Source organism: Tubulanus polymorphus, chromosome 10 (genome assembly GCF_964204645.1).
Source record: "Tubulanus polymorphus chromosome 10, tnTubPoly1.2, whole genome shotgun sequence".
Taxonomy (NCBI): domain Eukaryota; kingdom Metazoa; phylum Nemertea; class Palaeonemertea; order Tubulaniformes; family Tubulanidae; genus Tubulanus; species Tubulanus polymorphus.
In genome coordinates this window covers 595,663-619,113 of record NC_134034.1, presented here as the reverse complement: position 1 = coordinate 619,113, position 23,451 = coordinate 595,663, and the positions used below count along the sequence as shown (strand labels likewise).

The 23,451-nt window shown below is 45.3% G+C and overlaps 1 protein-coding gene across 1 annotated transcript in view; it reads right to left on the bottom strand.

Annotated features, from left to right (window-relative positions):
* Window positions 1–1,010: 1,010 nt before the first annotated feature.
* LOC141912174 (uncharacterized) overlaps window positions 1,011–23,451 on the bottom strand; it is a 37,978-nt gene continuing 15,537 nt past the window's right edge. The window contains exons 2-3 of the mRNA XM_074803387.1: window positions 3,458–3,520; window positions 1,011–1,238 (exon numbers count right to left, since the gene is read on the bottom strand). Of these exons, the coding sequence (XP_074659488.1) occupies window positions 1,011–1,238; window positions 3,458–3,520 (291 nt within the window). The remainder of the gene's footprint in view (window positions 1,239–3,457; window positions 3,521–23,451) is intronic.

Here is a 23,451-nt window from a genome sequence, read left to right as displayed (position 1 = left end):
AAGGTCGCGCCCTGGAGGACCGTTAGTCCGGGTACATGCTGAAGGTCGCGCCCTGGAGGACCGTTAGTCCGGGTGCATGCTGAAGGTCGCGCCCTGGAGGACCGTTAATCCGGGTACATGCTGAAGGTCGCGCCCTGGAGGACCGTTAGTCCGGGTACATGCTGAAGATCGCGCCCTAGAAGACCGTTAGTCCGGGTGCATGCTACTATCACCCAAATACTGATACAGTGAGACCGCTACCTCAGCACCACAACCATATTCACAGTGAGACTATTATGAATAGCTCGCGTGATATCTCTCTTCTCTTCTCTCTTCTCTCCTCTCTTCTCTTCTCTCTTCGGGGATATTCTTCAACTCGTCAGCGTTTGACGTCACGGTCCGTTGCATCCAACTAGCGTTTCGTCGTCGGGGGATTGTGTTTCGATTGGTGGAGCTGCTCGCGATGCCATCAGGTTCGAATCCCAGTGTGGCACGATCGGTTCTATTGGTATTTCTGTTTAATCTAACGCCGTCGATTCCAATTTAGATTCAATTCATCATCCGCATTCATCTCACTTTTCTCAGTAGCTCGTTTACACATGAAACAGTGACGTCATATTGCGCGGACCTTGCCTACGTACCACACGGGATCTGTTCACCTCACTTTTCCCAGTAGCTTGTTTACGCACGAAGCAGTAACGTCATATTGCGCAGATAACGCCTACGTACCAGACACCTCACTTGTTACCAGTTGCTCCTTACAAACAGAAAGCAGTGACGTCATATTGCACAGATATTGCCTACGTACCACACGGATATTTGTGACGGTTTCTAAACGTAGTATCATACGTATGGTTTATACTATGGTCATTATTAATAAATTCTACCGCAATTTTAATTTTTGCGTCGCCACAAAAAAAGCACAGACGTCATCGATGATGTTAAACCTACTAAAAAATCTCGTGTCTCGTTAATTCTGCTGGCATTGTTTTCCGGGAACTACAAAACGAAGATGGCGCCACCGGCCGGTCTCATTTAGGATGCACGCGGTGTCGTGTGAAGGAAGGCATAAACGATTTGATCCGTGACGATTGTTGTTTGAGCTTCAAAATTCTCGCTCGACATATGACGCAACGCAGCGGTAAACATCGCTGCGTTACCGCCACCTGGATGGTTTTTACGAAACACTTTCGGCAGACGACTCTGTGTCCGCATGGCTGAGTTTGCATCGTCGCTTTGGCACCGAGACAAATTACGCACTACAAAATACAGAATATGAAAATGGTATTTTATTACCAATGATATCAAGGGCCGTTAAGACAAACGTTTACTCTCATGACCAGAGTAATTTATGAGGAGACGGTCCAACTTTACATCTCTCAGTCTGGCAATTTGTCCATCCGATTATCACCGGGAGATGGCGCTGCGAGCGAATTTCATGAAGGAAAGATAGACTGTTCTGATTCACTGATAAATCAACTAATTTTTACATTAAATCTTAGATCTAGATCCTAGGGCTGGACTTATAGGGGGGTGGGGGGGCTAAATTGAGTTGAGTTGGGTAGATAAATGTTTCCCTAGTTAAAGTTAATACTGATCTATAAAACCAAGCTCCAGTTTCATGGAAAAATATTTACTTAAATTTAAAGTTTGAATTGTTGTCCTCATTGAATAACATCAAGTAACCAACGGCAATTACACCAAAAATTTGAGGGAAACTTTTTCGTGAAACTGAATCCTGATGTATTTCTATCATACCAGTCAACAGTAGTTGTTGGTTGAATTATTTCAGTATATCTATAAATTCTCCGAGGGTGTAGCTATAATTTAATAAGTTTGCGTTGCGTCAATGATATGAAGTACGTGTAAGATCTGCCCGCAGTGATGATCCTCGCTATATCAATATCTCGCATTATACAGATAGATATCTGTGTGCTCAGACGTACAGTTCATTCGTGACTGGAATAGAATCTATTTGACAATAAATAATTAAGAATGCGATTCGGTTTTTACGACTAACAAGGGAGATCTTCAGTGAAAACGAACGCGCCGCACTTCGTAAAATGTTTATGTATTAAATTGTTTACATAAGATCTTATTATGCAACCACCAGATGGCGTGATCGATTTGTTTTAGGATGAAAGTCTAAAAGATTCCGCCAAAAGAATAATCTCGGGACTCGAACCCGATGAGGCAACAACAGAGGCATCTCCGGTGTATCTTTTACTGATACATTATGATACTAAAACTATGAGAGCTTAAAGATAGTAAGCTAGGATTTGAGAAGGAAGTTTCCTGAAAATAGGAAATAACGAATTCGCCGCAATACGAACCCGTTATCGATGGGTCATTAGTTCTGACCACTCGACCAGACGACCAACGATCACGTGGTCTATTTCGGAGACTTGATTTATACGGTTGGTGTTCGAGTCACCATATTTCGGTTACGTTTTACTACTTTTACATAAAGAAGCCTTTATTCAAACGCTTTCAAAAGTGCTGAAAGTTGTTAAAGCGTGAAGAACAATCATTAATGGATATAAGATAAACTTGCGAGAGGAAAAACGACAGATTTTTTTAGGAAGCGTGAAATATGAAAACAGCAACATCGAAAGATTAACAATAAAAACCAATTCAAAATTTCGAAGTGAAATGTGACGGTTGGGATCAGTTGAAACGTCACATCACGTGGCGCGATCACGTCACATCACGAGTGGTCACCTGACCAGCCACGTGTTTTCCGCGTCTTGTGTGATTTCTTTTTCGTGAAGGAGGATTTCAAAAAGAAACTCGGGCCCGTTCTCTATGTAAGACCAAACACACATAAATACATGCATTTTTTCTATACTTATTTCTGACTTGAGCTTAAAAGATTTTCCAGCAGTTTGTAACGGAACTAGGCCCCGTGTTGTTTAAGCGATGGGTTGCAGGTGGCAGGCAGTGGCAGGTGATGAAAAAGCGGTCTAACACAAAAAGCGCCTACCTTCTGACAATCTAATCCTAAATGTGATAAACACTGTTCAGTATTCTGACGCTGAAGATATACAAGATTTTTACTATCAACATCAATACACTCTACAGGCCTACTACTAGAATATAGACCTGAAAGATGGCTACAACCATCAAAAATCAATCGCCCTTATGACGTCATTAAACTCAGCCCGCTGTGAATAGCCATAGATAAGGGAGGAGCCATTGATTTAGTAATTCGATGGTAAGATATTTTGATGACGTCATAGTGGGATATATGGAGGCAGACATATTTACTGGGAGGCTATACACAATTCAAAGAAACAACAAACAACAAGTTTTAGTCGCGACCTGTCCAGTAACTCGGCCCCATTCAGCGTTTCACCTTAAATATTCTCTACATATGGATTCCTTCTAATTTCGTGTAAGGTGGTATCCTGGCATCGTGCCAAATTTAACTCTCGAGAAGTTGTGTTGCTATCGTAAAGTGTGTTTTTTGAATATTTACCTCATCTTCAACTGTTTCTGGAGCTTCGCCCTCGTGGTCGTCCAGTTTTGTTAATAGTTTGTCCTAGAAAATGAAGAATAATGATATTTCAATTAAGAATTCGGCAATTAGTGGTGGAGACCTACTGGATATAAGAACAAAAAGTAATCAGGGGATTTAAAAACATCGATAATCTGTTATGTAAATCATTTATTGCGTTCGCCAATCAACCAGTGTTTTCGTTATTTCACACGTGATAAAAACACGTAGCTGCAAAACTACTATCGGACAACAAACGAAGAAATCATAAGCAAATTATGGGATTCGAACCTTAATATCAAAGAAAGTAAAGGTAAGCCCTGGGATTCGAACCCCAATATCAATGAAAGCCGCGATGAACAACTGCAGACGGTTCTATACATACATTCAAACATAGGTCAAGATGAACAACCAGTGATCAACACCGGTCAGTGCTGGGTCAATATTGTAATTCAGTTTGCTCGTCCGAGCGATGACCTGTCATTAAAAAGATAACATCTTGTAACATCGACTCGGGGTTCAATTAACTGAAGAGATTACGGAAGCCATCAAGGGTGGAGTTTACATTCATTGAGATGCTGAGCAAGATCAGACGTCACTGATCGATGAGAGCTCTGGCATGTCTAATCTCATCGGCCGGAATAATCAACTAATTATAGTGTTTTAGTCGGTCGTTAGGGGTCACTGCTTCCGTTCAATAGGAACTCTAGTGTCTGGTCTAGTCGCTAGGGGGCACTACAGCTAGGTTGTTAGCTCAATAAGAACTCAAGTGCCTGTTCTAAAAGCTAGGAGTCGCTAAAGCTAGGTTGGAACTCTAGTGTCTTTTCTTATCACTAGGGGTCGATACAACTGGGTTGTAAGCTCAATAGGAACTCTAGTGTGTATTCTAACCACTAGGAGTCGCTACAGTTAGATCTGTTCTACCGTGATGTTAATTTGTAACCGGTTACTTATAACGAATGTAATACAGGAGAATAGCGTGGAGCGGCGGGGCATTTTATCTACAAGTCACTATTAGGTATCTCACACGTCCGCCGCGCCGTTTACTTAATTATAGTCGTGTTACATGTGACTGGAGGCGTCAGGGACTGCTGTGAGCGCTCCGGGTCATATTACATAAAACCAGTTAGTGGCGGGAGGTCGTGCGAAGGTCGCCGTATAGTGAAACGCAGTGACAGACGCTTTCGGAAAACTATGATTAACATCTTCGTGAGGGTATAGGTAAACTAAGATAACCGATATGGTTGGTGAAAACTACGATAAACAAATTCGTTATAGGGTACAGGGAAACGAAGATGATCGATGAATCGAAAATGAGACGCGGTCTATGTAAAATAAGATAAACGGGTTGAATCTAATTTGCGACGATTAATTTTCCAGCCATCGAATTTTCTACCGAGATAAGAAACCGATCGGTGTCCGTGTGTTAAAACCAGTAAGGAGGGAAATCGGTTAATGATTATCGGAGATTCGCGCGGCGCCGGTGGCGACATCGCGTGTTGAAAAAACGAGACGGGGTGTTTTCAGAGACTGCGTCGAGTTCGAACATGAGAGAAAGAAATCATTAGTTAGCTGCAAATTCGCTGCAAATTTCAGTTGCCATGTCAAAGCGGGAATGTTGGCAATTAATTATTTGATAGTGATCTCCTCCTTCTCCGTGTTTGACGTGTCGTCTGTCGCTGCTTGGCGCAGACGATTACGAATCTTTCTCTCCTACTCGTCTCGTCTGCTCCGTCGTCGCCGTCGCTGTTGCCGCGCCGGTTTGAAGTGACGTTTTAACAGTTTTAAAAACTAACTTGAAAATTAATTACTCGCGCCGTCCGCGGATCAACGACCGACGTTTCGTTCGCTCCGTCGTCAAAGTTTGATTTTTGTTTGAATAAGTTTTATTCCAACTTCTCTCTCCTCTCTCCTCTCTCCTTTCCTCCTCTCTTCTCTCCCCCCCCTCCCCCTCCCCCTCCCCCTTCTCCCTCTCTCCCTCTCTCTCATCTCTCTTTTCTCCACATGAACACGTTTTTTCTCGTCTCCGATCTCTAGAGGTTCTTCACAAATCAATAAATGTAATAAACAAATCGTGTACCGCAGCGAAAAAATACCCGGATAATCAGCAGATGAAAACAAGTTATAAAAATCGATTCGCTCTGTGTGCAGGCATCCACGCGTTAATGATGACGTCATCGATAATCGAGTGATGACGTCACGGTGCTACACGTTGATTTACGGGAATTAGTGGAGAGCACTTGAAGCGAGTCGTAGAATTGATGTAATTCCTAGAGATCCGATAACGAGTCGGTGTCGAACTCAGTGCCGCCACGCGACATATTTCAGCGCGACACGTCCTCGCTTGCCACAATAACGTTGAAGGCACACCAGTCTGATCCTCGCTTGCCACAGTAACGTTGCCGGAACCCTTCGCCCCTTCCTGGCAATATTGGTTGTCCCCACTGAGATTCCCGTCGTTCCACGATCCTAGTCCGTGGTACATCAGACACTAAGGTTCTTGGTGAACCAGATCCCCAGTCTAATCCTCGCTTGCCATAGTAGCGTTGCCGGAACCCCGGTCTGATCCTCGCTTGCTACAGTTGCGTTCTCCACCCGCTGATTTTCTCGTGTACGGTCAATTAGCCATGAAACAGACGGTTAACACACGGCCGGAACACGCGAGATATCGCGAGACATCGCGAGAATACACCGGAAGAGACGCTGATATACATCGCAGTCACGTGACGTCGACGCCATATTGATAATAAAACACAATATACGTGATTTGCATATTCCAGTAGTTTCTAAATCCCCAATTCTATACTAAGCTGTTGTTTAGCTGTTAGGGCTTGCTTACTGGTTCTGCGGTTCTCGTGTCACTTGTACAGACGAACCTGCGTCTGTAAAACTCCACTCTCCACATTTTGAATCACTCTTTTCTCTTCTCCCTCTTTTCCAGCCCACTTCCTTCACTCTCTCCTTCTCTGACTGGGGGGAGAGCCAGGACAGGGAGAGGGAGAGGGAGAGCCAGGACAGGGAGAGGGAGAGGGAGAGCCAGGACAGGGAGAGGGAGAGGGAGAGCCAGGACAGGGAGAGGGAGAGGGAGAGCCAGGACAGGGAGAGGGAGAGAGAGAGCCAGGACAGGGAGAGGTAAAGGGAGAGCCAGGACAGGGAGAGGGAGAGGGAGAGCCAGGACAGGGAGAGGGAGAGGGAGAGCCAGGACAGGGAGAGGGAGAGGGAGAGCCAGGACAGGGAGAGGGAGAGGGAGAGCCAGGACACGGAGAGGGAGAGCCAGGACACGGAGAGGGAGAGCCTGGACAGGGAGAGGGAGAGGGAGAGCCAGGACAGGGAGAGGGAGAGGGAGAGGGAGAGGGAGAGCCAGGACAGGGACAGGGAGAGGGAGAGAGAGAGAGAGGGAGAGGGAGAGGGAGAGCCAGGACAGGGAGAGGGAGAGCCAGGACACGGAGAGGGAGAGCCTGGACAGGGAGAGGGAGAGGGAGAGCCAGGACAGGGAGAGGGAGAGCCAGGACACGGAGAGGGAGAGCCTGGACAGGGAGAGGGAGAGGGAGAGCCAGGACAGGGAGAGCCAGGACAGGGAGAGGTAGAGGGAGAGGGAGAGCCAGGACAGGGACAGGGAGAGGGAGAGCCAGGACAGGGACAGGGAGAGGGAGAGCCAGGACAGGAAGAGCCAGGACAGGGAGAGGTAGAGGGAGAGGGAGAGCCAGGACAGGGACAGGGAGAGGGAGAGCCAGGACAGGGACAGGGAGAGCCAGTAAATGGAAGCGTACATTTATCTACGGTAGCACTGCCAGCACAAACTCATCGCCATTAATATTCCATCTCGTCGTGTCGTCTGCAGAGATTTTGATGTTTCACACACACACACACACGCATTGTATGCACATAAATGAATTAATAAAGTGTGTCACGTGACACGCGACTTTTGAATAATTAATACGCAATACAATGTTGATTTTCACTACCTGGAAACATCTTACAGCATTTCATCGAAACTCACAGCAGAATATTCATGAATTAATAACAAAGATGGCGCGTACATTCAACAGACTCGTTCAAAAAGCTGAAATAATTGAACATCAGTTATAATCTATCATCACTAAACGGCCGAATTATCGGTTTTCCACTAGAAGCCGTTAACTAGGAATGACCAGAAATACAATCAAATATTTATGATATATGGCAAAAAGAAGGTTAAACAATATCGCACACATAACTATAGGTGACACTGAACTGGGAACAGAGTTTATTGCGGGCAGGGAACCAAGTAAAAACCCACAGTTTTTAAAGCGTTTATTTTCTGACAGTTGCGGGGTTTATCTGAACTCAATTATCAGGAAATGAAGAAACCATCGTCGGTTTTTACTTCTTGTTAACCCAACATTTCCTGCTCTTACAAAGAAACCGGCTTTATGAAGCATTAATGTTCGGGGACATTGCGCTGTCATCCATCTGTCTGTCAGATTCTATCCAATAGACTTACAGTCGTAAGGTATGTTTCTCGTTAGTTTACTTCCGGTGACGCGTGCGCACTCTCACCACGACAAACACTACTTCCGCAATGTGATATTTACCCGGTCATTGAAATCCCTACCGACCACCAGCCGACATCCGGTAACTCACGTGACGTCATTAACTTCGGCCTAGTTAACATTCAAACCGCGGGTATTGAAGGTCAAGTCTGTTAACGAGGTGAACTCCTAGCTGTTCAAACGACGGCCTTTCTGCAACACAATAACCAACAGAAGCATATCCCTCCAAATCCCTCCAAAAGAATATAACACCTAAAACAATGTCTGCCTCCTAAAATCTGCCTATGACGTCATAAAATTACCTACAAAAATAGACAATTCAAGGTACATAGATAGTTGTTTCCATAAATCCCCATATGACGTCATGACATACCTCCGCGTGTGTCTAAGGGGTAGATAATATCCGGCAATCTTGATGATGATCTCATAGGGGGATTCAGAGCGGCAGACATTCTATAAAGTTAACAGTTATCGGGGATCATTTCCTCGGCGACAAGAACGAATAAAAGACAATTTGCTGAGTATCGAAAATTGATGAAAGCTTCGATGTTATTCTGAAGTAATCCGTGTTTTATTTTGACAGCGCGCGATGAGACTCGGTGATCGCGCGTCGCGCAGTCGTCGTCCAATTAAACGTACATTGAACTATCGTTTTCGCGAAAATCCCGACACCGAAAGCGAAACTAATAATTCGATCTCGTTTGATTCCCGACGCGAAATTAAAATTTGCTGTCGGCTTAAGTGACATTCAATACGACTGTCGTCGTGTCGACAATTGAATCTGTGACGAGTCGGTAGCTGTGTCGGCGAGCGAGGAGAGAGAGAGAGAGAGACGGAGAGAGAGGGGTTTATCGGGTCAATAAAGAATCGTTCTATGCTTTCTATCGCGAGTTAGATTCAATCAACGTCACGTTCACACAGTTCGGTAAATCGTACGGCGATTGGTTGATCAAAAACAACACCAAACAACAGGCTATGGATGTCGCAGCAGCAACAACAAAAACTGCGCAAATCAAAACGATTGTGAAACCACAATATCACAACATGTTTACAGTCACGTAGGCCCTACTTAACAGCACAAATTTGACTTAAATTTTATTCGGGTTCGGAGTGGAATTAAACCCTCAAAACTGCGGTATAAATTGTCCTTGAATTGTTATAATTCTGACACTGCTGATCTATGGCGTTTGAAATAAGAGAAACGTTCAGCTCGGAGCCGCCCATCATTGATGATGATATTACTCGCACGGCTGAGCAGACGATACTGGGAGACCGACTTCCGCTTCGATGCATTATTGATATCGCGTGACTGCAATGTATTATTGTTTACACGGTTTTAGAATGGAATTCACTGTTCAACTCCCGCATAGAGATACAAACACTGAAGCTGTGACTGGCTGGCTGGCTGGCTGGCTGGCTGGCTGGCTGGCTGGCTAACTGGCTGACTGGCTAACTGGCTGGCTGGCTGGCTAACTAGCTGGCTGCCTAACTTGCTAACTGGCTGGCTGGCTGGCTAACTGGCTGGCTGGCTAACTGGCTGGCTGCCGCGACTCTGAACACATCATTAACGTTTATTTATTCATGAAATAAATCAACTGCGGCTGAATACAATATTCACCGGACCAATAAAAACAATAATACTCATTATATCAGACCCGCGCTGCCGTCAATATCCGCATCCTTGAACGTCTCACTGACTGTCCGTCTGTCAATCGCCTGTCTGTCTGCCTGTGTGTCTCCGTCCGTTATGACGACGCAAGTTCTTCACCACACTACTTCTTATTGTTTTTCACGTCGTCGTCATAGCAACGTATTTTTGTATGATATCGATGATAATGATGACCAGTTCTGTAGATGATATATCTAGATAGATTGATTTAGGTCTATGATAAGTTATGATATTTCTATCAGCACTACCCGAACACTCTATCGTGTGTATTGCCGATCGAATGGAAGGAGAAGGAATGGTGAACGTAAAGTGTCCGATTGGACACGAAACCGAAACTTCGATCCGCCTTCTCGGCTGTGGACCCGGACCCTCAGTCCGATGCTCCGGTCTGTACGGTTATCTTCGCATGTTTTATTTTGCATTCGTCATGCGTTCACTTTTAGGACACGGAAACCATACAGTACACTAGCGCCCCTAGCGGTTCCTCACTTGCAGCAGCATCTACACAAGTAACTCGTTATCCAACTGTATACTAGCGCCTCTAGCGGTTCCTCGATTGCCACATTAGCATCGCCAATTCTCCTATTGCGTGAAGAAGGCTCATTCATTCACGACGACAACAACGACACCAGCGCCCCTAACGGTCCCTCGATTACCACAGCAGCTCGTTACCGGAAGTTTAGTGTAGCTACTCGCGCGAAATATAGACCTGCTAAACTTCTACGTAATTAAAACTAGAATCCTCTCTCTCCCGTAATATCATCGATAAAATCAGGGGGTGAATTGATCGAGAGAGAGAGAGAGAGAGAGAGAGAGACTGAAGCGGTTACTGAGAGGAGAATCAATGGTGATGATTTATTAAAGCACCGCTGGGTTTAGAAGGGTTTTTCTAGCTGTGGGTGGAAATTAATCTGTGCTAATAATATCGATTATCAGACTATACACCACTACCACATCGGTGTAATTATCCATCTATCTATCCGTGTCTATATCATATAATAAAAAAACAACTCTTTAGAGAAACTATGAGAATGAGTGATGATTAGCGATATCAATCAATTAGGGGTATAGAATTGGGGTACGAGAATTTGATGGAGAGAGGATGAAAGTAGAGGAGAATGAGAGATGAGGAAGATTAGAGACAGAGAGAGAGGGAGAGGGAAGGATGGGAGGGAGAGGGAGAGGGAGAGAGAGGGAGGAGAGGGAGAGGGAGAGCCTAGAGTAGATGAGGTTGCGGGCAGAGAGAGGAGAGCGGAAGGGTATGAAGGGAAGGAAGAGCGAGAGGGAGGAGGAGGAGGAGAGAGGGAGAGAAAGGGAGGGAGAGAGAGGGAGGGAAAGGGGAGGAAGAGCGAGAGGGAGAGGGAGGAGGAGGAGAGAGGGAGAGAGAGAAAGGGAGGGAGAGAGAGGGAGTGTGAGAGAGGGGGGAGTGAAACGGTGGAATGAAGGAGAGGTAGAACGAGACAGCGAAGTGCATGTGACATCACCACACCTAATTCAATTATCTGAAACCGGAGCCACCCACTCCCCGGGCGTTATCAATAACAAGCATCTATACCTAGCACACTAGCGCCACATAACGGATCAGCGATTGCCACAGCAGCATTGCAGTCAGTTATCGACGTACACCAGCGCCAACTGGCGGAACCACGGTGGAGATCTCGGTTATGAAAACTGTTCGTCGAAACGGCGAGAATCGAAAGAAACCATTAAAAAACCGAAACATCGATAGGAAATATTTAGACGCAGTGTCTCACTGTTCGATCGACTCTTTACATGAAGTGTTCAGATATATAATTATATCTGCAGCAGCCGCCGCGGCCGCCGCCGGGTTCTACGCTCTATCAGTATAATCAGCGGCCGGAGAGAATCGATCACGGTTTAACATCGCCTCAAGCCGCATATAAGGCCAAATCCGTTTTTTATCGATAACTCTGTGGCGCATGGATGTCAGGTGACCGTTGCTGTCGTCGCCGCCGCCGCCGTCTGCTCCGTCGACGTTCCGTAGCGATTTGATCGATAACCACTGTAAATTATTTCTCATCCGTTAAAACGATTCGTTTTCCGTTTAGACTTGAGTGTCAATATTTCATTTCATTTGAACGAGAAGAGAGTAAGAGAGAGAGACGGAGGGGGAGAGATTGCCGGGAGACTTTAGGGGACAGCTGATAGAAACCTTTAGTTGACATAGTGACAATTGAAAGTTGATTTTTACGATGGTATTTATCCACCTGTTATCTTTAACCTTTAACCGTTAACTTTTCAGCAACTGCAGTCTGCAGCCTGCGGTAGTCTTCAAGGATCCAGTTCCACAGTCATGAGTTAGAGTTAACACTGAGTTAAAGTTAGTTCATTTTCAATGAGTTAACTCTGAGTCAAATCTTAACTCACAACTGTGGAACTGGGTCCTGTGACCGGTTGCTCAAAAGTTGGTTAGAGTTTACCAGTGGATAGTTGATATGGTGACAATTGAAATTTCATTGGTACTATGGTATTTATCCGCCGGTTATCTTTAACCAACTTTTGAGCAACTGGCCCCTGAATGTGTACTGGTGATATATATACGAGCAGACTATTCGTGATCACAAATCGACTAAAAACCTGTCGCTGGAAATTCGGGAGGACTAGAGCAGACGGCAAAACTGCTGCCGTCAGTCGGTTGTAACACGGAAAACGTGCAGCGGAACTAAATGATTTACCGATAAAACACGATCACTTTACATCCTATAATAAACAACTGTCCGCGATCACGAATCAAATTAACTGCCAATGAAAATATCGGCTGTTATTTACTGCGGGACTGCATACGTGATCGTTGACCAATCACACGGCTGTGTTACTGGACCGTTTTAAGCTCGACGAATTGAATCACTCTATTGATTTGAGACCAGTCTCATTGACCTGAATTTAAGTCCGCGGCTCAGGTTCCACAGTCATAGCTTAGACTTAAGACGAGTTTAACTCATTTGATTCTATAACCAATCTCACAACATAAGACCAGTCTAAGCAGCTCAATTAGCTTCTATAGCCAATCTAGAACTTAAGACTATAGTCTTAAGATTTAAGATCACTTTTGACTTGTGTATCCACTATGGAATCGGCCTTAGATTTAAACCAGTCTAAGAAAATCTTTATTACATAAGACCCAGACTTAAAAAAACTTGGACTTCGGTTCTGGCCCTTGACTCGGCATTGGTGCCAGTTACACAGTCGGCCTTGAGTAAAGACCATCAGGAATTGTAGAGCCTATCTTACCAGTCTTAAGATTAAAGAACAATTTTACGACTCAAATCAAGATGAAGAACTGGACCCGGAGTCTCGACTGGATTCAAGAGAGATATTTCACTGACTCCTCGTAAAGGGAGATGAGTTCGTCGTATACCGGAAAATATGTCAATTCCGATCGAAATGAAGCGAATAATCGGTGCATATTGAAAACCAGTTCGTGGAAATGGAAAGAAAATATTGTAGCACTGCAGCTGCTGCGCGCGCATCTGATTCCTCTCTGAGCAGACGTTTGAATCACTGTCACGATGTAACGGATTTATCATCGACGTAACTTCTTTTTTTATCGACCGAGCACTTCGCCAGAATCGTGTCTGCAGCAGCGACGACACTTAACACAAAATTCTGTCGATATTAAAGACAAAAAAGAGCGATAGATTAGTGCGCATTCTGGAAACTTAATTCGGTGCATCAGTAAAAACAGCAGCAGCAGCAGGACCAGCATCAGCATCAACAGTAGCAACAGCAGCAGCAGCAGCAGCAGCAGCAGCAGCAGCAGCAGCAGCAGCAGCAGCACAGCAGCAATCTTTCTTTACAATCAACAATGCCTGGGGGTGGTATCCTCCGTCGGCGGGGATTCGAATATGATGGCATCATGAGACTCTGCCACGTTCCTCGTGACAGTGTTTAAACAATGTCGTCAGGTTCGAATCCCTACCGAGGATGGAACGTGGCAGAGTCACGAGATGTCACCAGGTTTATATCCCCGCTGAGGGAGACTAGAGTGTGGGATTCTATGAGTTCACTAACGGTCGTGTATATAAACTGTTCTAATCAAGCAATGATAAATCACTGAACACGCAGTTCTAGGGATAATAAAATTATTTTGACTGATCATCAATTTACAATGATTCGGATTTTCCCCGTACACAGTGCCAGCTCTATTAGATGTATCATAATAAATTAGTCACTGGTTGATGGCCCCTGCGTTACTCGCAGTGTCTCTGATGGCCTCTGAGCTTATCGTAGTGTATCTGATGGCCCCTGAGTTACTTGCAGTCTCTCTGAAGGCCCCTGCGTTACTCGCAGTGTCTCTGAAGGCCCCTGAGTTACTCGCAGTCTCTCTGAAGGCCCCTGAGTTACTCGCAGTGTCTCTGATGGCCCCTGCGTTACTCGCAGTGTCTCTGATGGCCCCTGAGTTACTCGCAGTGTCTTTGATGGCCCCTGCGTTACTCGCAGTGTCTTTGATGGCCCCTGCGTTACTCGCAGTCTCTCTGATGGCCCCTGAGTTACTCGCAGTGTCTCTGATGGCCCCTACGCTTATCGCAGTCTCTCTCTAACCGAGTAAACAATTTCAATTCCAAGAATTTTTATAATCAACCAATCACACAAACAAACAAACAACTTCTTCCTATTAAATATCGATGAAGCAAACGTTATCAATTATTTCAGTATATTTAACGACAGATACGTATCGGAGCCGCCCTACCAAAAGGAGACGGAGGGAGAGTTGGAGCGGGGAGCGAAAGAGGAGGAGAGTGAGGAGATGGTCAATAACACTGCCGCCTTGGGAGGGAGAGTGGGGGGATAGTCAGTGGCGTAGACAGGGTGAGACGAAAGGTAGAACGAAAGGAAAAGAGGTGTCACAGCGTCTGCTGAGAAGATATAATGCTGCTCTGATAGAAGTCGGGAGGAAGGGGGAGTGGGAGGAGGGGGGAGGGGTAGGGAGGGGTTCATGAGATAGAAGATGGAGAGTGCTGAACGGGGGTCAATGTTGTAATAAAACTAGTAATAAATCTATATCGGTTTGTATTGTTTTACGGGTCCTCGTAGAATTCCGATATATTATTTTCTATAGGGTTTGTGTCAAACGTATTTTTGTTTATTGAGTCCTCAATACTATCTCAGCATCTCTCCGAAATATACTGCGTATTATCTCGAATACTACACTTTATGTTCGATCGTTCCCTGAAAGAGAAAAACTGGTTCTGTGTACTTAGAAAACTACTGTTCTCAGAGTCTGAATAGAAACTCTGATGACTGGTCACCAGTGGACCACAGCTGACTGTTCACTAGTACTTTATCACACCTGACTGGTCACCAATACTGCGCCTGACTGTTCACTCACACTCACCATTAAAGACTTAATACCAATGTCTGTCACAACTGGTCTATGGTCTAGTGGTTAGCGCGCTCGCCTGGTATGTTTGTGGTCGTAGGTTCGAGTCCTGCTAGGATAAGCCTTGCGTTCGAGCTAGGGATAGGGTTAGGTTGCCTTATGCCTTATTTCGACCAATGTTTAGAGGTTACTGTTTTGTAATGACCTTTTGTTTTGCTTCCAATATTGAGAAAGCTATAAGTAAAAAACACTTAAAGCTGCGCAAGCTGTCTCTGATCAGAGCAGTGAGTGTTGTTTAGAGAGAGACATTTAAAATCGTCTCAGCAGAGTGTTCGGCAGAGAATATCTGATGTTTATACATGTATATATTGTATATATTGGTGTTGGGTTCGTTTAGTGCAGATACAGCTGGTGTTACTTAAACTCCTCGACCGATCAAGGTCAATCGATGATGGCCAAACTACTGAGGGCGTTCGAATTGGGATAGAGGGGAGAGGAGAGTAGGAGGGAGGTCGGTAGGGGGAGGGAGCGAGAGGAGAGGGAGAGGAGAGGGGAGGGAGGGGAAGAGAGCGAGAAGGTGGGGAAAGACAGAGATAGGTTTCGAGAATTTAAGGAAAAGAGAGGAACATATGGAAGTGAGTCAGGGAAAGGGGGGAGGGAGGGGAGGGGAGGGGTAGAATTACAGTAGAATTATCATCCAATCATGTTCTATCTGGGAGAGTCAGAGAGGGGGAGGGGAGGGAGAGGGGGTAAATGTTCTATCTGAGATCGACTGAGATCGAAGTAAATTGCTGTTCGGCGAAGCAGCAGCGAACGACAGATGAATATTAGGGGTTATCATTACATAAACGTGTTATCAATAATTCTACTCCTCTCTCTCGTCTCTTCTCTCTCTCCTCTCTCTCTGTCGCACGCTGTTTATATTGGATACGTTTATTGAGGCAATGGATATACATCTTTTTTTATTAATAATTTGCTAGCAGCAGCAGCGGCAGCAGCAGCGGCGATTTCTACCGAGCAATCCAGGCAGAAAATCACTGTCTGATAAGAGAAAAAAGTGGAGAGTCTGGAAAGAACGCGGTGTGTCATTGACTGCACTCAATTCACTGCCAACCGAAATATTTTATATTATCATAATAGCTCTAAAGAGTTCATTTTACCACCAACCACCAGCGACACAACCTCCAGCGACACAACCTCCAGCGACAATGTCACAGGCTCCTGCGACAATGTCACAGGCTCCAGCGACATTGTATCAACCACCAGCGACATTGTAACCATTGCCATCAGCGATATTGTAACAGCCATCAGCGACATTGTCACAGCCATCAGCGACATTGTTACAGGCTCCAGCGACATTGTCACAGCCATCAGCGACATTTTCACAGCCATCGGCGACATTTTCACAGCCATCAGCGACATTGTCACAGCCATCAGCGACATTGTCACAGCCATCAGCGACATTGTCACAGCCATCAGCGACATTGTCACAGGCTCCAGCGACATTGTCACAGCCTCCAGTTACATTGTATCAGTCCCCGGATATCACTCGTTTAACAATGAACACTTTATCGACAACTGTAACTCCCGGAGTAATCCCACGGCTGGCTCCGATTTCATAGGTTTTTTATTCATGGGAAAATAAATAGCATTCACAGTTGTTTTTTGTGTATAATGTTTTTCGTCCGTCTATTGACCTACAAACAATGAAAACAGAAATAGCTGCCTGCGGGCCCTTTTGATTTTTTTAGAATATGATACACTTCGTCGATTTGTCGGTTTTGTTGGCGCTGCGTGTTACTCGATACCTTTTATTCCGGGAACAAAATATACACAATGTTGTTTTATTGCGTTAGTCTCGGAGTAACCGGAGCCGCGGCAACGCACTCTCTCTCTCTTCCGCTTCCTGTGATGAAGTTAAAGACGCCGGAAGAAACAAAACCTACACAAACAGTATAAACAGTGAAACAACAGGGATCAAACAGTATAAACAGTGAAACAACAGGGATCAAACAGTAATACCATGATCGAAAACTCAGTTACCGACCCAGTTCCAGGACTCAGTTTCACAGATCTGGGGCCAGTTGCACAGTCGTGACTTAAGTCAAAAAGCGGTCTTAAATCTTAAGACTGATCTTAGCTTGTTAGATTGGCTACAGAACTAAGTCTTAGATTGGTCTTAAGTCTAAGCCATGACTATGCAACCGGCCCCTGGACCCAGTTCCTATAGTTCTGGATACAGATCCACGGTACAGGTCCCAGTTCAACAGTTCCGGACCCAGTTCCACAGTTCCGGACCCAGTTCCACAGTTCCGGATTCGGTTCCACAAGACTCAGTTCCACAGTCCATGATCCAGTTTCATCGTTTAGGAAGGTTTCGAAGGGTCCGGTTTGACAGTAGTTCTGAGTTAGATCTTTGAACCGGATTGTAACAAGTTCTTTTCAGGAATAGAAATCTGTATAAATGCAAACAAACGCAAATCATGCACGTGCCGGAATTTCTAATCTTAAACATATGTATCTCTCAGTTCAGGCGTAAATACGCCGGAACCTGAAGAATGGAGGCCGAGAATGATGGATCAGTTCGGTTTCATCTCACGACCAAATCTTATCGTTGGCTTCGGTTTTGAGGTTTGAATCGAAACGATGACTACGGAAAAAAAAACATCGGAAATCGATATTCAAAATAGAAGTTTCTGGATGATATTAGCGCGAGGCGGGTGCGCGGCGGGTGTGAGTAAGTGTGTCTCTAGTGTGAATATAATCTTCTGCAAAGTGTCAAAGCAAACAAGTTTTCAGATGTACGGGCGCGCGCGTGTGTGAGTAATGTCTTACACGATAAAAAACGCTTTTTAAAGTAACAAATATGAATTATTCCTAAATCGATGATCGATCGTATAGCTCGGTAACAGTGCCCATAGATTGAAGTTATATCTGGGGGTGAGTTAGAAGGAAGGGGCGGAGAGAGAGAGAGGGGGGAGAGCGAAGAGAGAGAGAGAGGGGGAGAGCGAAGAGAGAGAGAGAGAGAGAGAGAGAGAGAGAGAGAGAGAGAGAGAGAGAGAGAGAGAGAGAGAGAGAGAGAGAGAGAGAGAGAGAGAGAGAGAGAGAGAGAGAGAGAGAGAGAGAGAGAGAGAGAGAGAGAGAGAGAGAGAGAGAGAGAGAGAGAGAGAGAGAGAGAGAGGGGGAGAGCGGAGAGAGAGTTCAGGTATTTGTAATTGTGTTACCACACGAATAACTAAGCAACAACAATTAACGTAACGTTAACGAACGTCAGGAAAATCACGCGCCGCAATCAACGTATAGCAACCAACAACGCAGCGTTACTGATTGTTCAAACGCCGCGACGAAAACAACGTCATAATCAAATAATTGATGATCAACGTTATAAATTATATAGCCGTGTGCAGCGTTAACGCTGTAAGAAATTACACGGATATTTCATTGTTATTTATAACAATACGGCGCTGGCGTTATGACACGAATGCGGTGTTAAATCCGGCAAAACCGGAAGAGACACGAATCTCGAGGGAACCGCGCGATCGTGTCGATCCGTTGCAGCCAAATGAGCAGAGAAATTATTAATTGCGCTCTGTTAAACATCGTACGATAGAAAACGCTGTTTATTTATTTCGTCTCATTCGTCGCTTCCAACGAGGCCATTAATATCGTCACGGTAGAGGGCGTTAGTGTCCCATAGGGGGCGCTTTGGTCGTTAAACTGACAGCCACTTGTTAGCATCGATGAAACGACGAGAGGGCCGATAAGATGACTCTACTCTCACAGCTCTAGTGACCCCTAATGACTAGAACCGACACTAGGATTCACAGTGTCGACCCCTAGCGACTAGAAATGACTCTACGCCATGGTTCTCATCTCCCCTCACAGCTCTGGCGGCCCCTGGAGACTAGAACAGACACTATACTTGAGTTCTCAACTCCGCTCACAGCTCTGGCGGCCCCTGGCGACTAGAACAGACACTACGCTATGGTTCTCAACTCTCCCCGCAGCTCTGGCGGCCCCTGGCGACTAGAACAGACACTAGTGATCTAGCAGGCAAGGTAATATTGATGTTGGAATAGTTGATGCAGAACAAACTGTTTTCATCGTTAAATTCCAGTCGCATTTCAGATATAAAAAAACCCGGCGTTCTAAAAGACAGAAAGCAATTAAAGTAAAGTGTTCGCAACAAACGGCAGCAGAATAGAGACAGAGAGTGAGAGGAAACTATTTTTAATTACTGAATGCTTTTACTTGGAGATCCGGGAGCTGACGGGGAAACATAATTAGCTGCTGAAATTCGAAGGAAGTGAATACACATGAATCTGTATAGCCTACAGAAAACACGGGCCGATCTAAACCTCGATACTGCACTAGCCTAATCTAACGAGGGGTGGCTCCGCCTTAAATTCATTACCACAAATCTGCCACTAGGCGGCATACTCATCGATTCGACGAGTATGCCACCTAGTGGCATGTATAACCTCATCCAATGCAAAGTATCTGCGAAAGGAGAGTACACCTCCTAGATAGACCCCTGACTAAATCTGAAGCCAGGACTTGTATCGTCAAGAATCTTTCAAAAATGCTGCTGTGTATTTAAACCATGCGTCGAACAAAGGAATACAATCCAGATCCGTGAAATAGTGTGTACCTCGCGTTGTTATAAGTATATCCGATCATATTTATAGTGTTAACCGTTTCTAATAAATCATCAGTTTTTATCATCGGGAAAAAGGGTTCGTCGCCCGAGACGCAACGATCAACAACATTTCTGCATATAAAGTATCATCAAGCAATTTCGCAGATTGATACTTCGCCGTGTATCGGTTCGGATACTAGAATATATTTATTGCGTGCCATCACGCACGTTGCGTTGTTGCGTTGTCGTTTGTATACAAAACATAAATACCGGGAAAATGACTAATGGATTTCGGACGTTCATTCTTGTTTCACCTTGACGATACAGACTCTTCGGTCGTCGAGGGAGAGACTGTTCCTCCTCAACCGCTCCTCGTCTCGCGTTTCACCTTTCTAGGTCGCGTGGAGGAGAATCGCTGATTCTGGTTTATAGAGTAGGGGGCTGGTGATGAGGCTTCAGATAGACAGGTAGATGGAGGGGTGTGGGAAGGTTACCGCTTAATAGTTTTATCGAGGGGAGTGCCAAGGCTGCAGATTGGCCCCCTCGCATTACTTTGACTGTAGATTGAAAGGTCGATCAAGGGGTGTGCCAAGGCTGCACATAGATTGATTTGAGGGGTGTGGCAAGGCGATATATTCACAGATTTGAGGGGTGTGGCAAGGCGATAGATTCACAGATTTGAGGGGTGTGGCAAGGCGATATATTCACAGATTTGAGGGGTGTGGCAAGGCGATAGATTCACAGATTTGAGGGGTGTGGCAAGGCGATATATTCACAGATTTGAGGGGTGTGGCAAGGCGATAGATTCACAGATTTGAGGGGTGTGGCAAGGCGATATATTCACAGATTTGAGGGGTGTGGCAAGGCGATAGATTCACAGATTTGAGGGGTGTGGCAAGGCGATAGATTCACAGATTTTAGGGGTGTGGCAAGGTGATATATTCACAGATTTGAGGGGTGTGGCAAGACGATATATTCACAGATTTGAGGCGTGTGGCAAGATGATATATTCACAGATTTTAGGGGTGTGACAAGACGGTAGATTCACAGATTTGAGGGGTGTGACAAGACGATAGATTCAAAGATTTGAGGGGTGTGGCAAGGCGATAGATTGACCCTCTGTATTAGTACGCGTAGTGGTTTCCATGTGTAAGCCGCACCTGTGCATCGAGATGAGAATTTGTAGATTGAGTGGAGATTTGATGAACCTTCACTCTCTACTCGAGTAGTAGGATATACTCATACTTTATTACTCCCGAAGTAAATCGGCTTATACCAGGATTTACCGTCCACAGTCACGCAATACAATTTCATCAGTCATTTAAACCGAATTATATATATTTACGCCTGGAGAAGGGACAGAGAGAGTCAGAGAATTGTCGGATACAATATTCCCAAATCATTCTACGCATGATCGTCAAGGTCATCACCGAGGTCATCGCGTTTGATCAGTTGAACGAATCAGCGATCTATTTCTGCGGTTAAATCACTCAGCGGAGTAGTAATACACGTTTACCCTCGGTAACTACTTTCAGCCTCGAGTGTCGATCTCGAGAGTGGGTCGTCGTTAGATATTACGACGGATTTACTTTACTCCCAGCTTCAGGCAATTTACTCTCTAGATTAGATTTAGCCAATTTGTCGCTGTTGGTGGTGGCGTAGCTTAATATGTACAGCCGGATTACCGTCTGTTTGTGAGTGTGTGCACGTGCGCGTGTAATATAGCTACAGTCAACAATCATGACAAGATGACGTCGCCTTGTTAACTTGTTTTTGTCCTTTTTGATATCTTTAATTGTGAAATTTCGATAAAGAGCCCTCTCTCTCCTCTCTCCTCTCTCCTCTCTCCTCTCTCCTCTCTCCTCTCTCCTCTCTCCTCTCTCCTCTCTCCTCTCTCCTCTCTCCTCTCTCCCCTCTCCTCTCTCCTCTCTCCTCTCTCCTCTCTCCTCTCTCCTCTCTCCTCTCTCCTCTCTCCTCTCTCCACTCTCCTCTCTCCTCTCTCCTCTCTCCTCTCTCCTCTCTCCACTCTCCTCTCTCTCTCTCTCTCTCTCTCTCTCTCTGCTGTCCCTCCTTATCTCTTCTCTTCTCTCCCCCCTCTCTCCTCTCCCCCTCTCCTCTCTCCACTCTCCTCTCTCCTCTCTCCTCTCTCCTCTCTCCTCTCTCCTCTCTCCTCTCTCCTCTCTCCTCTCCTCTCTCTACTCCCTCTCTCTCCTTTCTCTCTCTCTCTGCTGTCCCTCCTTATCTCTCTCTCCTCTCCCCCTCTCCTCTCTCCTCTCCCCCTCTCTCATCTCCCCCTCTCTTTTCTCTAATGCGCAGTAGATATAGTATTGGTATACAGAGACGACCATCAAACAAACATATATACACATACATGTATATATATATATTCAGTACTGACTACCGAGAACTGACGTTTAAACCGCTAGGGACCAGCGTAAATGACGTTAGAATGCGTTACGTATTATCACCGTAAACGTATGAAAACGACAGCAATATTTAACGTTGTCGTTACGGAGGCCGTAAAATCGTTTATTACGTACTAGAGGAAAAAACATGTCCACCCGACCTTGAGATCGCAAAAACAGTATCTACCGACCTTGCGAAATAGAATGTAGCCACCGTACGAATAGCGGGCCTACTACAGCCTTTTCCACTGCGAATTCTTTTCTTCAGACTCAACAGTTTAAATCAAATACATTTTGCTAGGCCGACTGTCAGTGGCGCCATCTGGTGGATAATTCTGGTATTCGAGAAGTCGATTACCGCACGTGACTCAGTTATTAGCCGTGCACCTGTCAGTGACACCGGTCACGTGGTGGAGTCGCGGCGCAGTTTGAGTAGAAAATGATTACTTGATCAGCGTTAAAAATCAGCCTGTGATCGAATTGACTGAATGAATAGGTGAACGCCGGTAGCGGTGTGAGGGGGTGTATGGAGGAAAGGGATGTGGGGGGAAGGGTTATTGTACGCGTCGCTGTCGGGTGTCAGCGGCACATTAGAAAATACAAACGCTCAACTCCGCGCGACACGAAATAGATGGAAAATTAATCAAAATGAACCATTGATTGATTGATTGATTGATTGATTTGATTGATTATTCTTTGGTCTCTCTCTCTCTCCCGCCCGCGACGCAGCGATTCTACACAAATCCGAAATGGATCGAAAAATATTTCGACGAAACATTTTTCACTCTTTAACGCCTCGCTGTACCGCCAGGGGGGATCGAAATCGGGTTTTATAACGTCGAAATCTCACCGTGTCGCCAGGGGGCGTAAATATCACTTATATGGATATCAACTGGGACCCAAGGATGGCTTCGCCAAGAGAGATCTCCGTCGCCCTATACGATCCTAGTCTACCCAACCACTCAGACACCTTACATTCAAATTCGCTGACACTAGGAGACAGTGACGTCACACATAGTGACGTAGCAACGACACCTTTAACGTGACTCGTAACCTTGACACCGGTGTATGATATCGGTTGTGTTATTGTGTGGACGTGTGTATGACGTGTTTCAAATTAAAACCACATCAATAAGAGCAGTTACACGAAATAACGAGCAATCGATCAATTATCGAGACCCCTTAAACAGGTGAAATGGCGGCACATTTGCATAAATTTACATCTCATTAACTGCGTGACGACCTTGAACGCGGGATGATGAACGAGCGAGTGAATGTCTTCGATACCGAATTTATTGATTGATTGAGATACGGTTTCAGAATTATTTGCGATTAAATCTTTTCAGTGAATTGACTCAATTAGATTCAGAGAGGCTGTGCTGATCTCGGG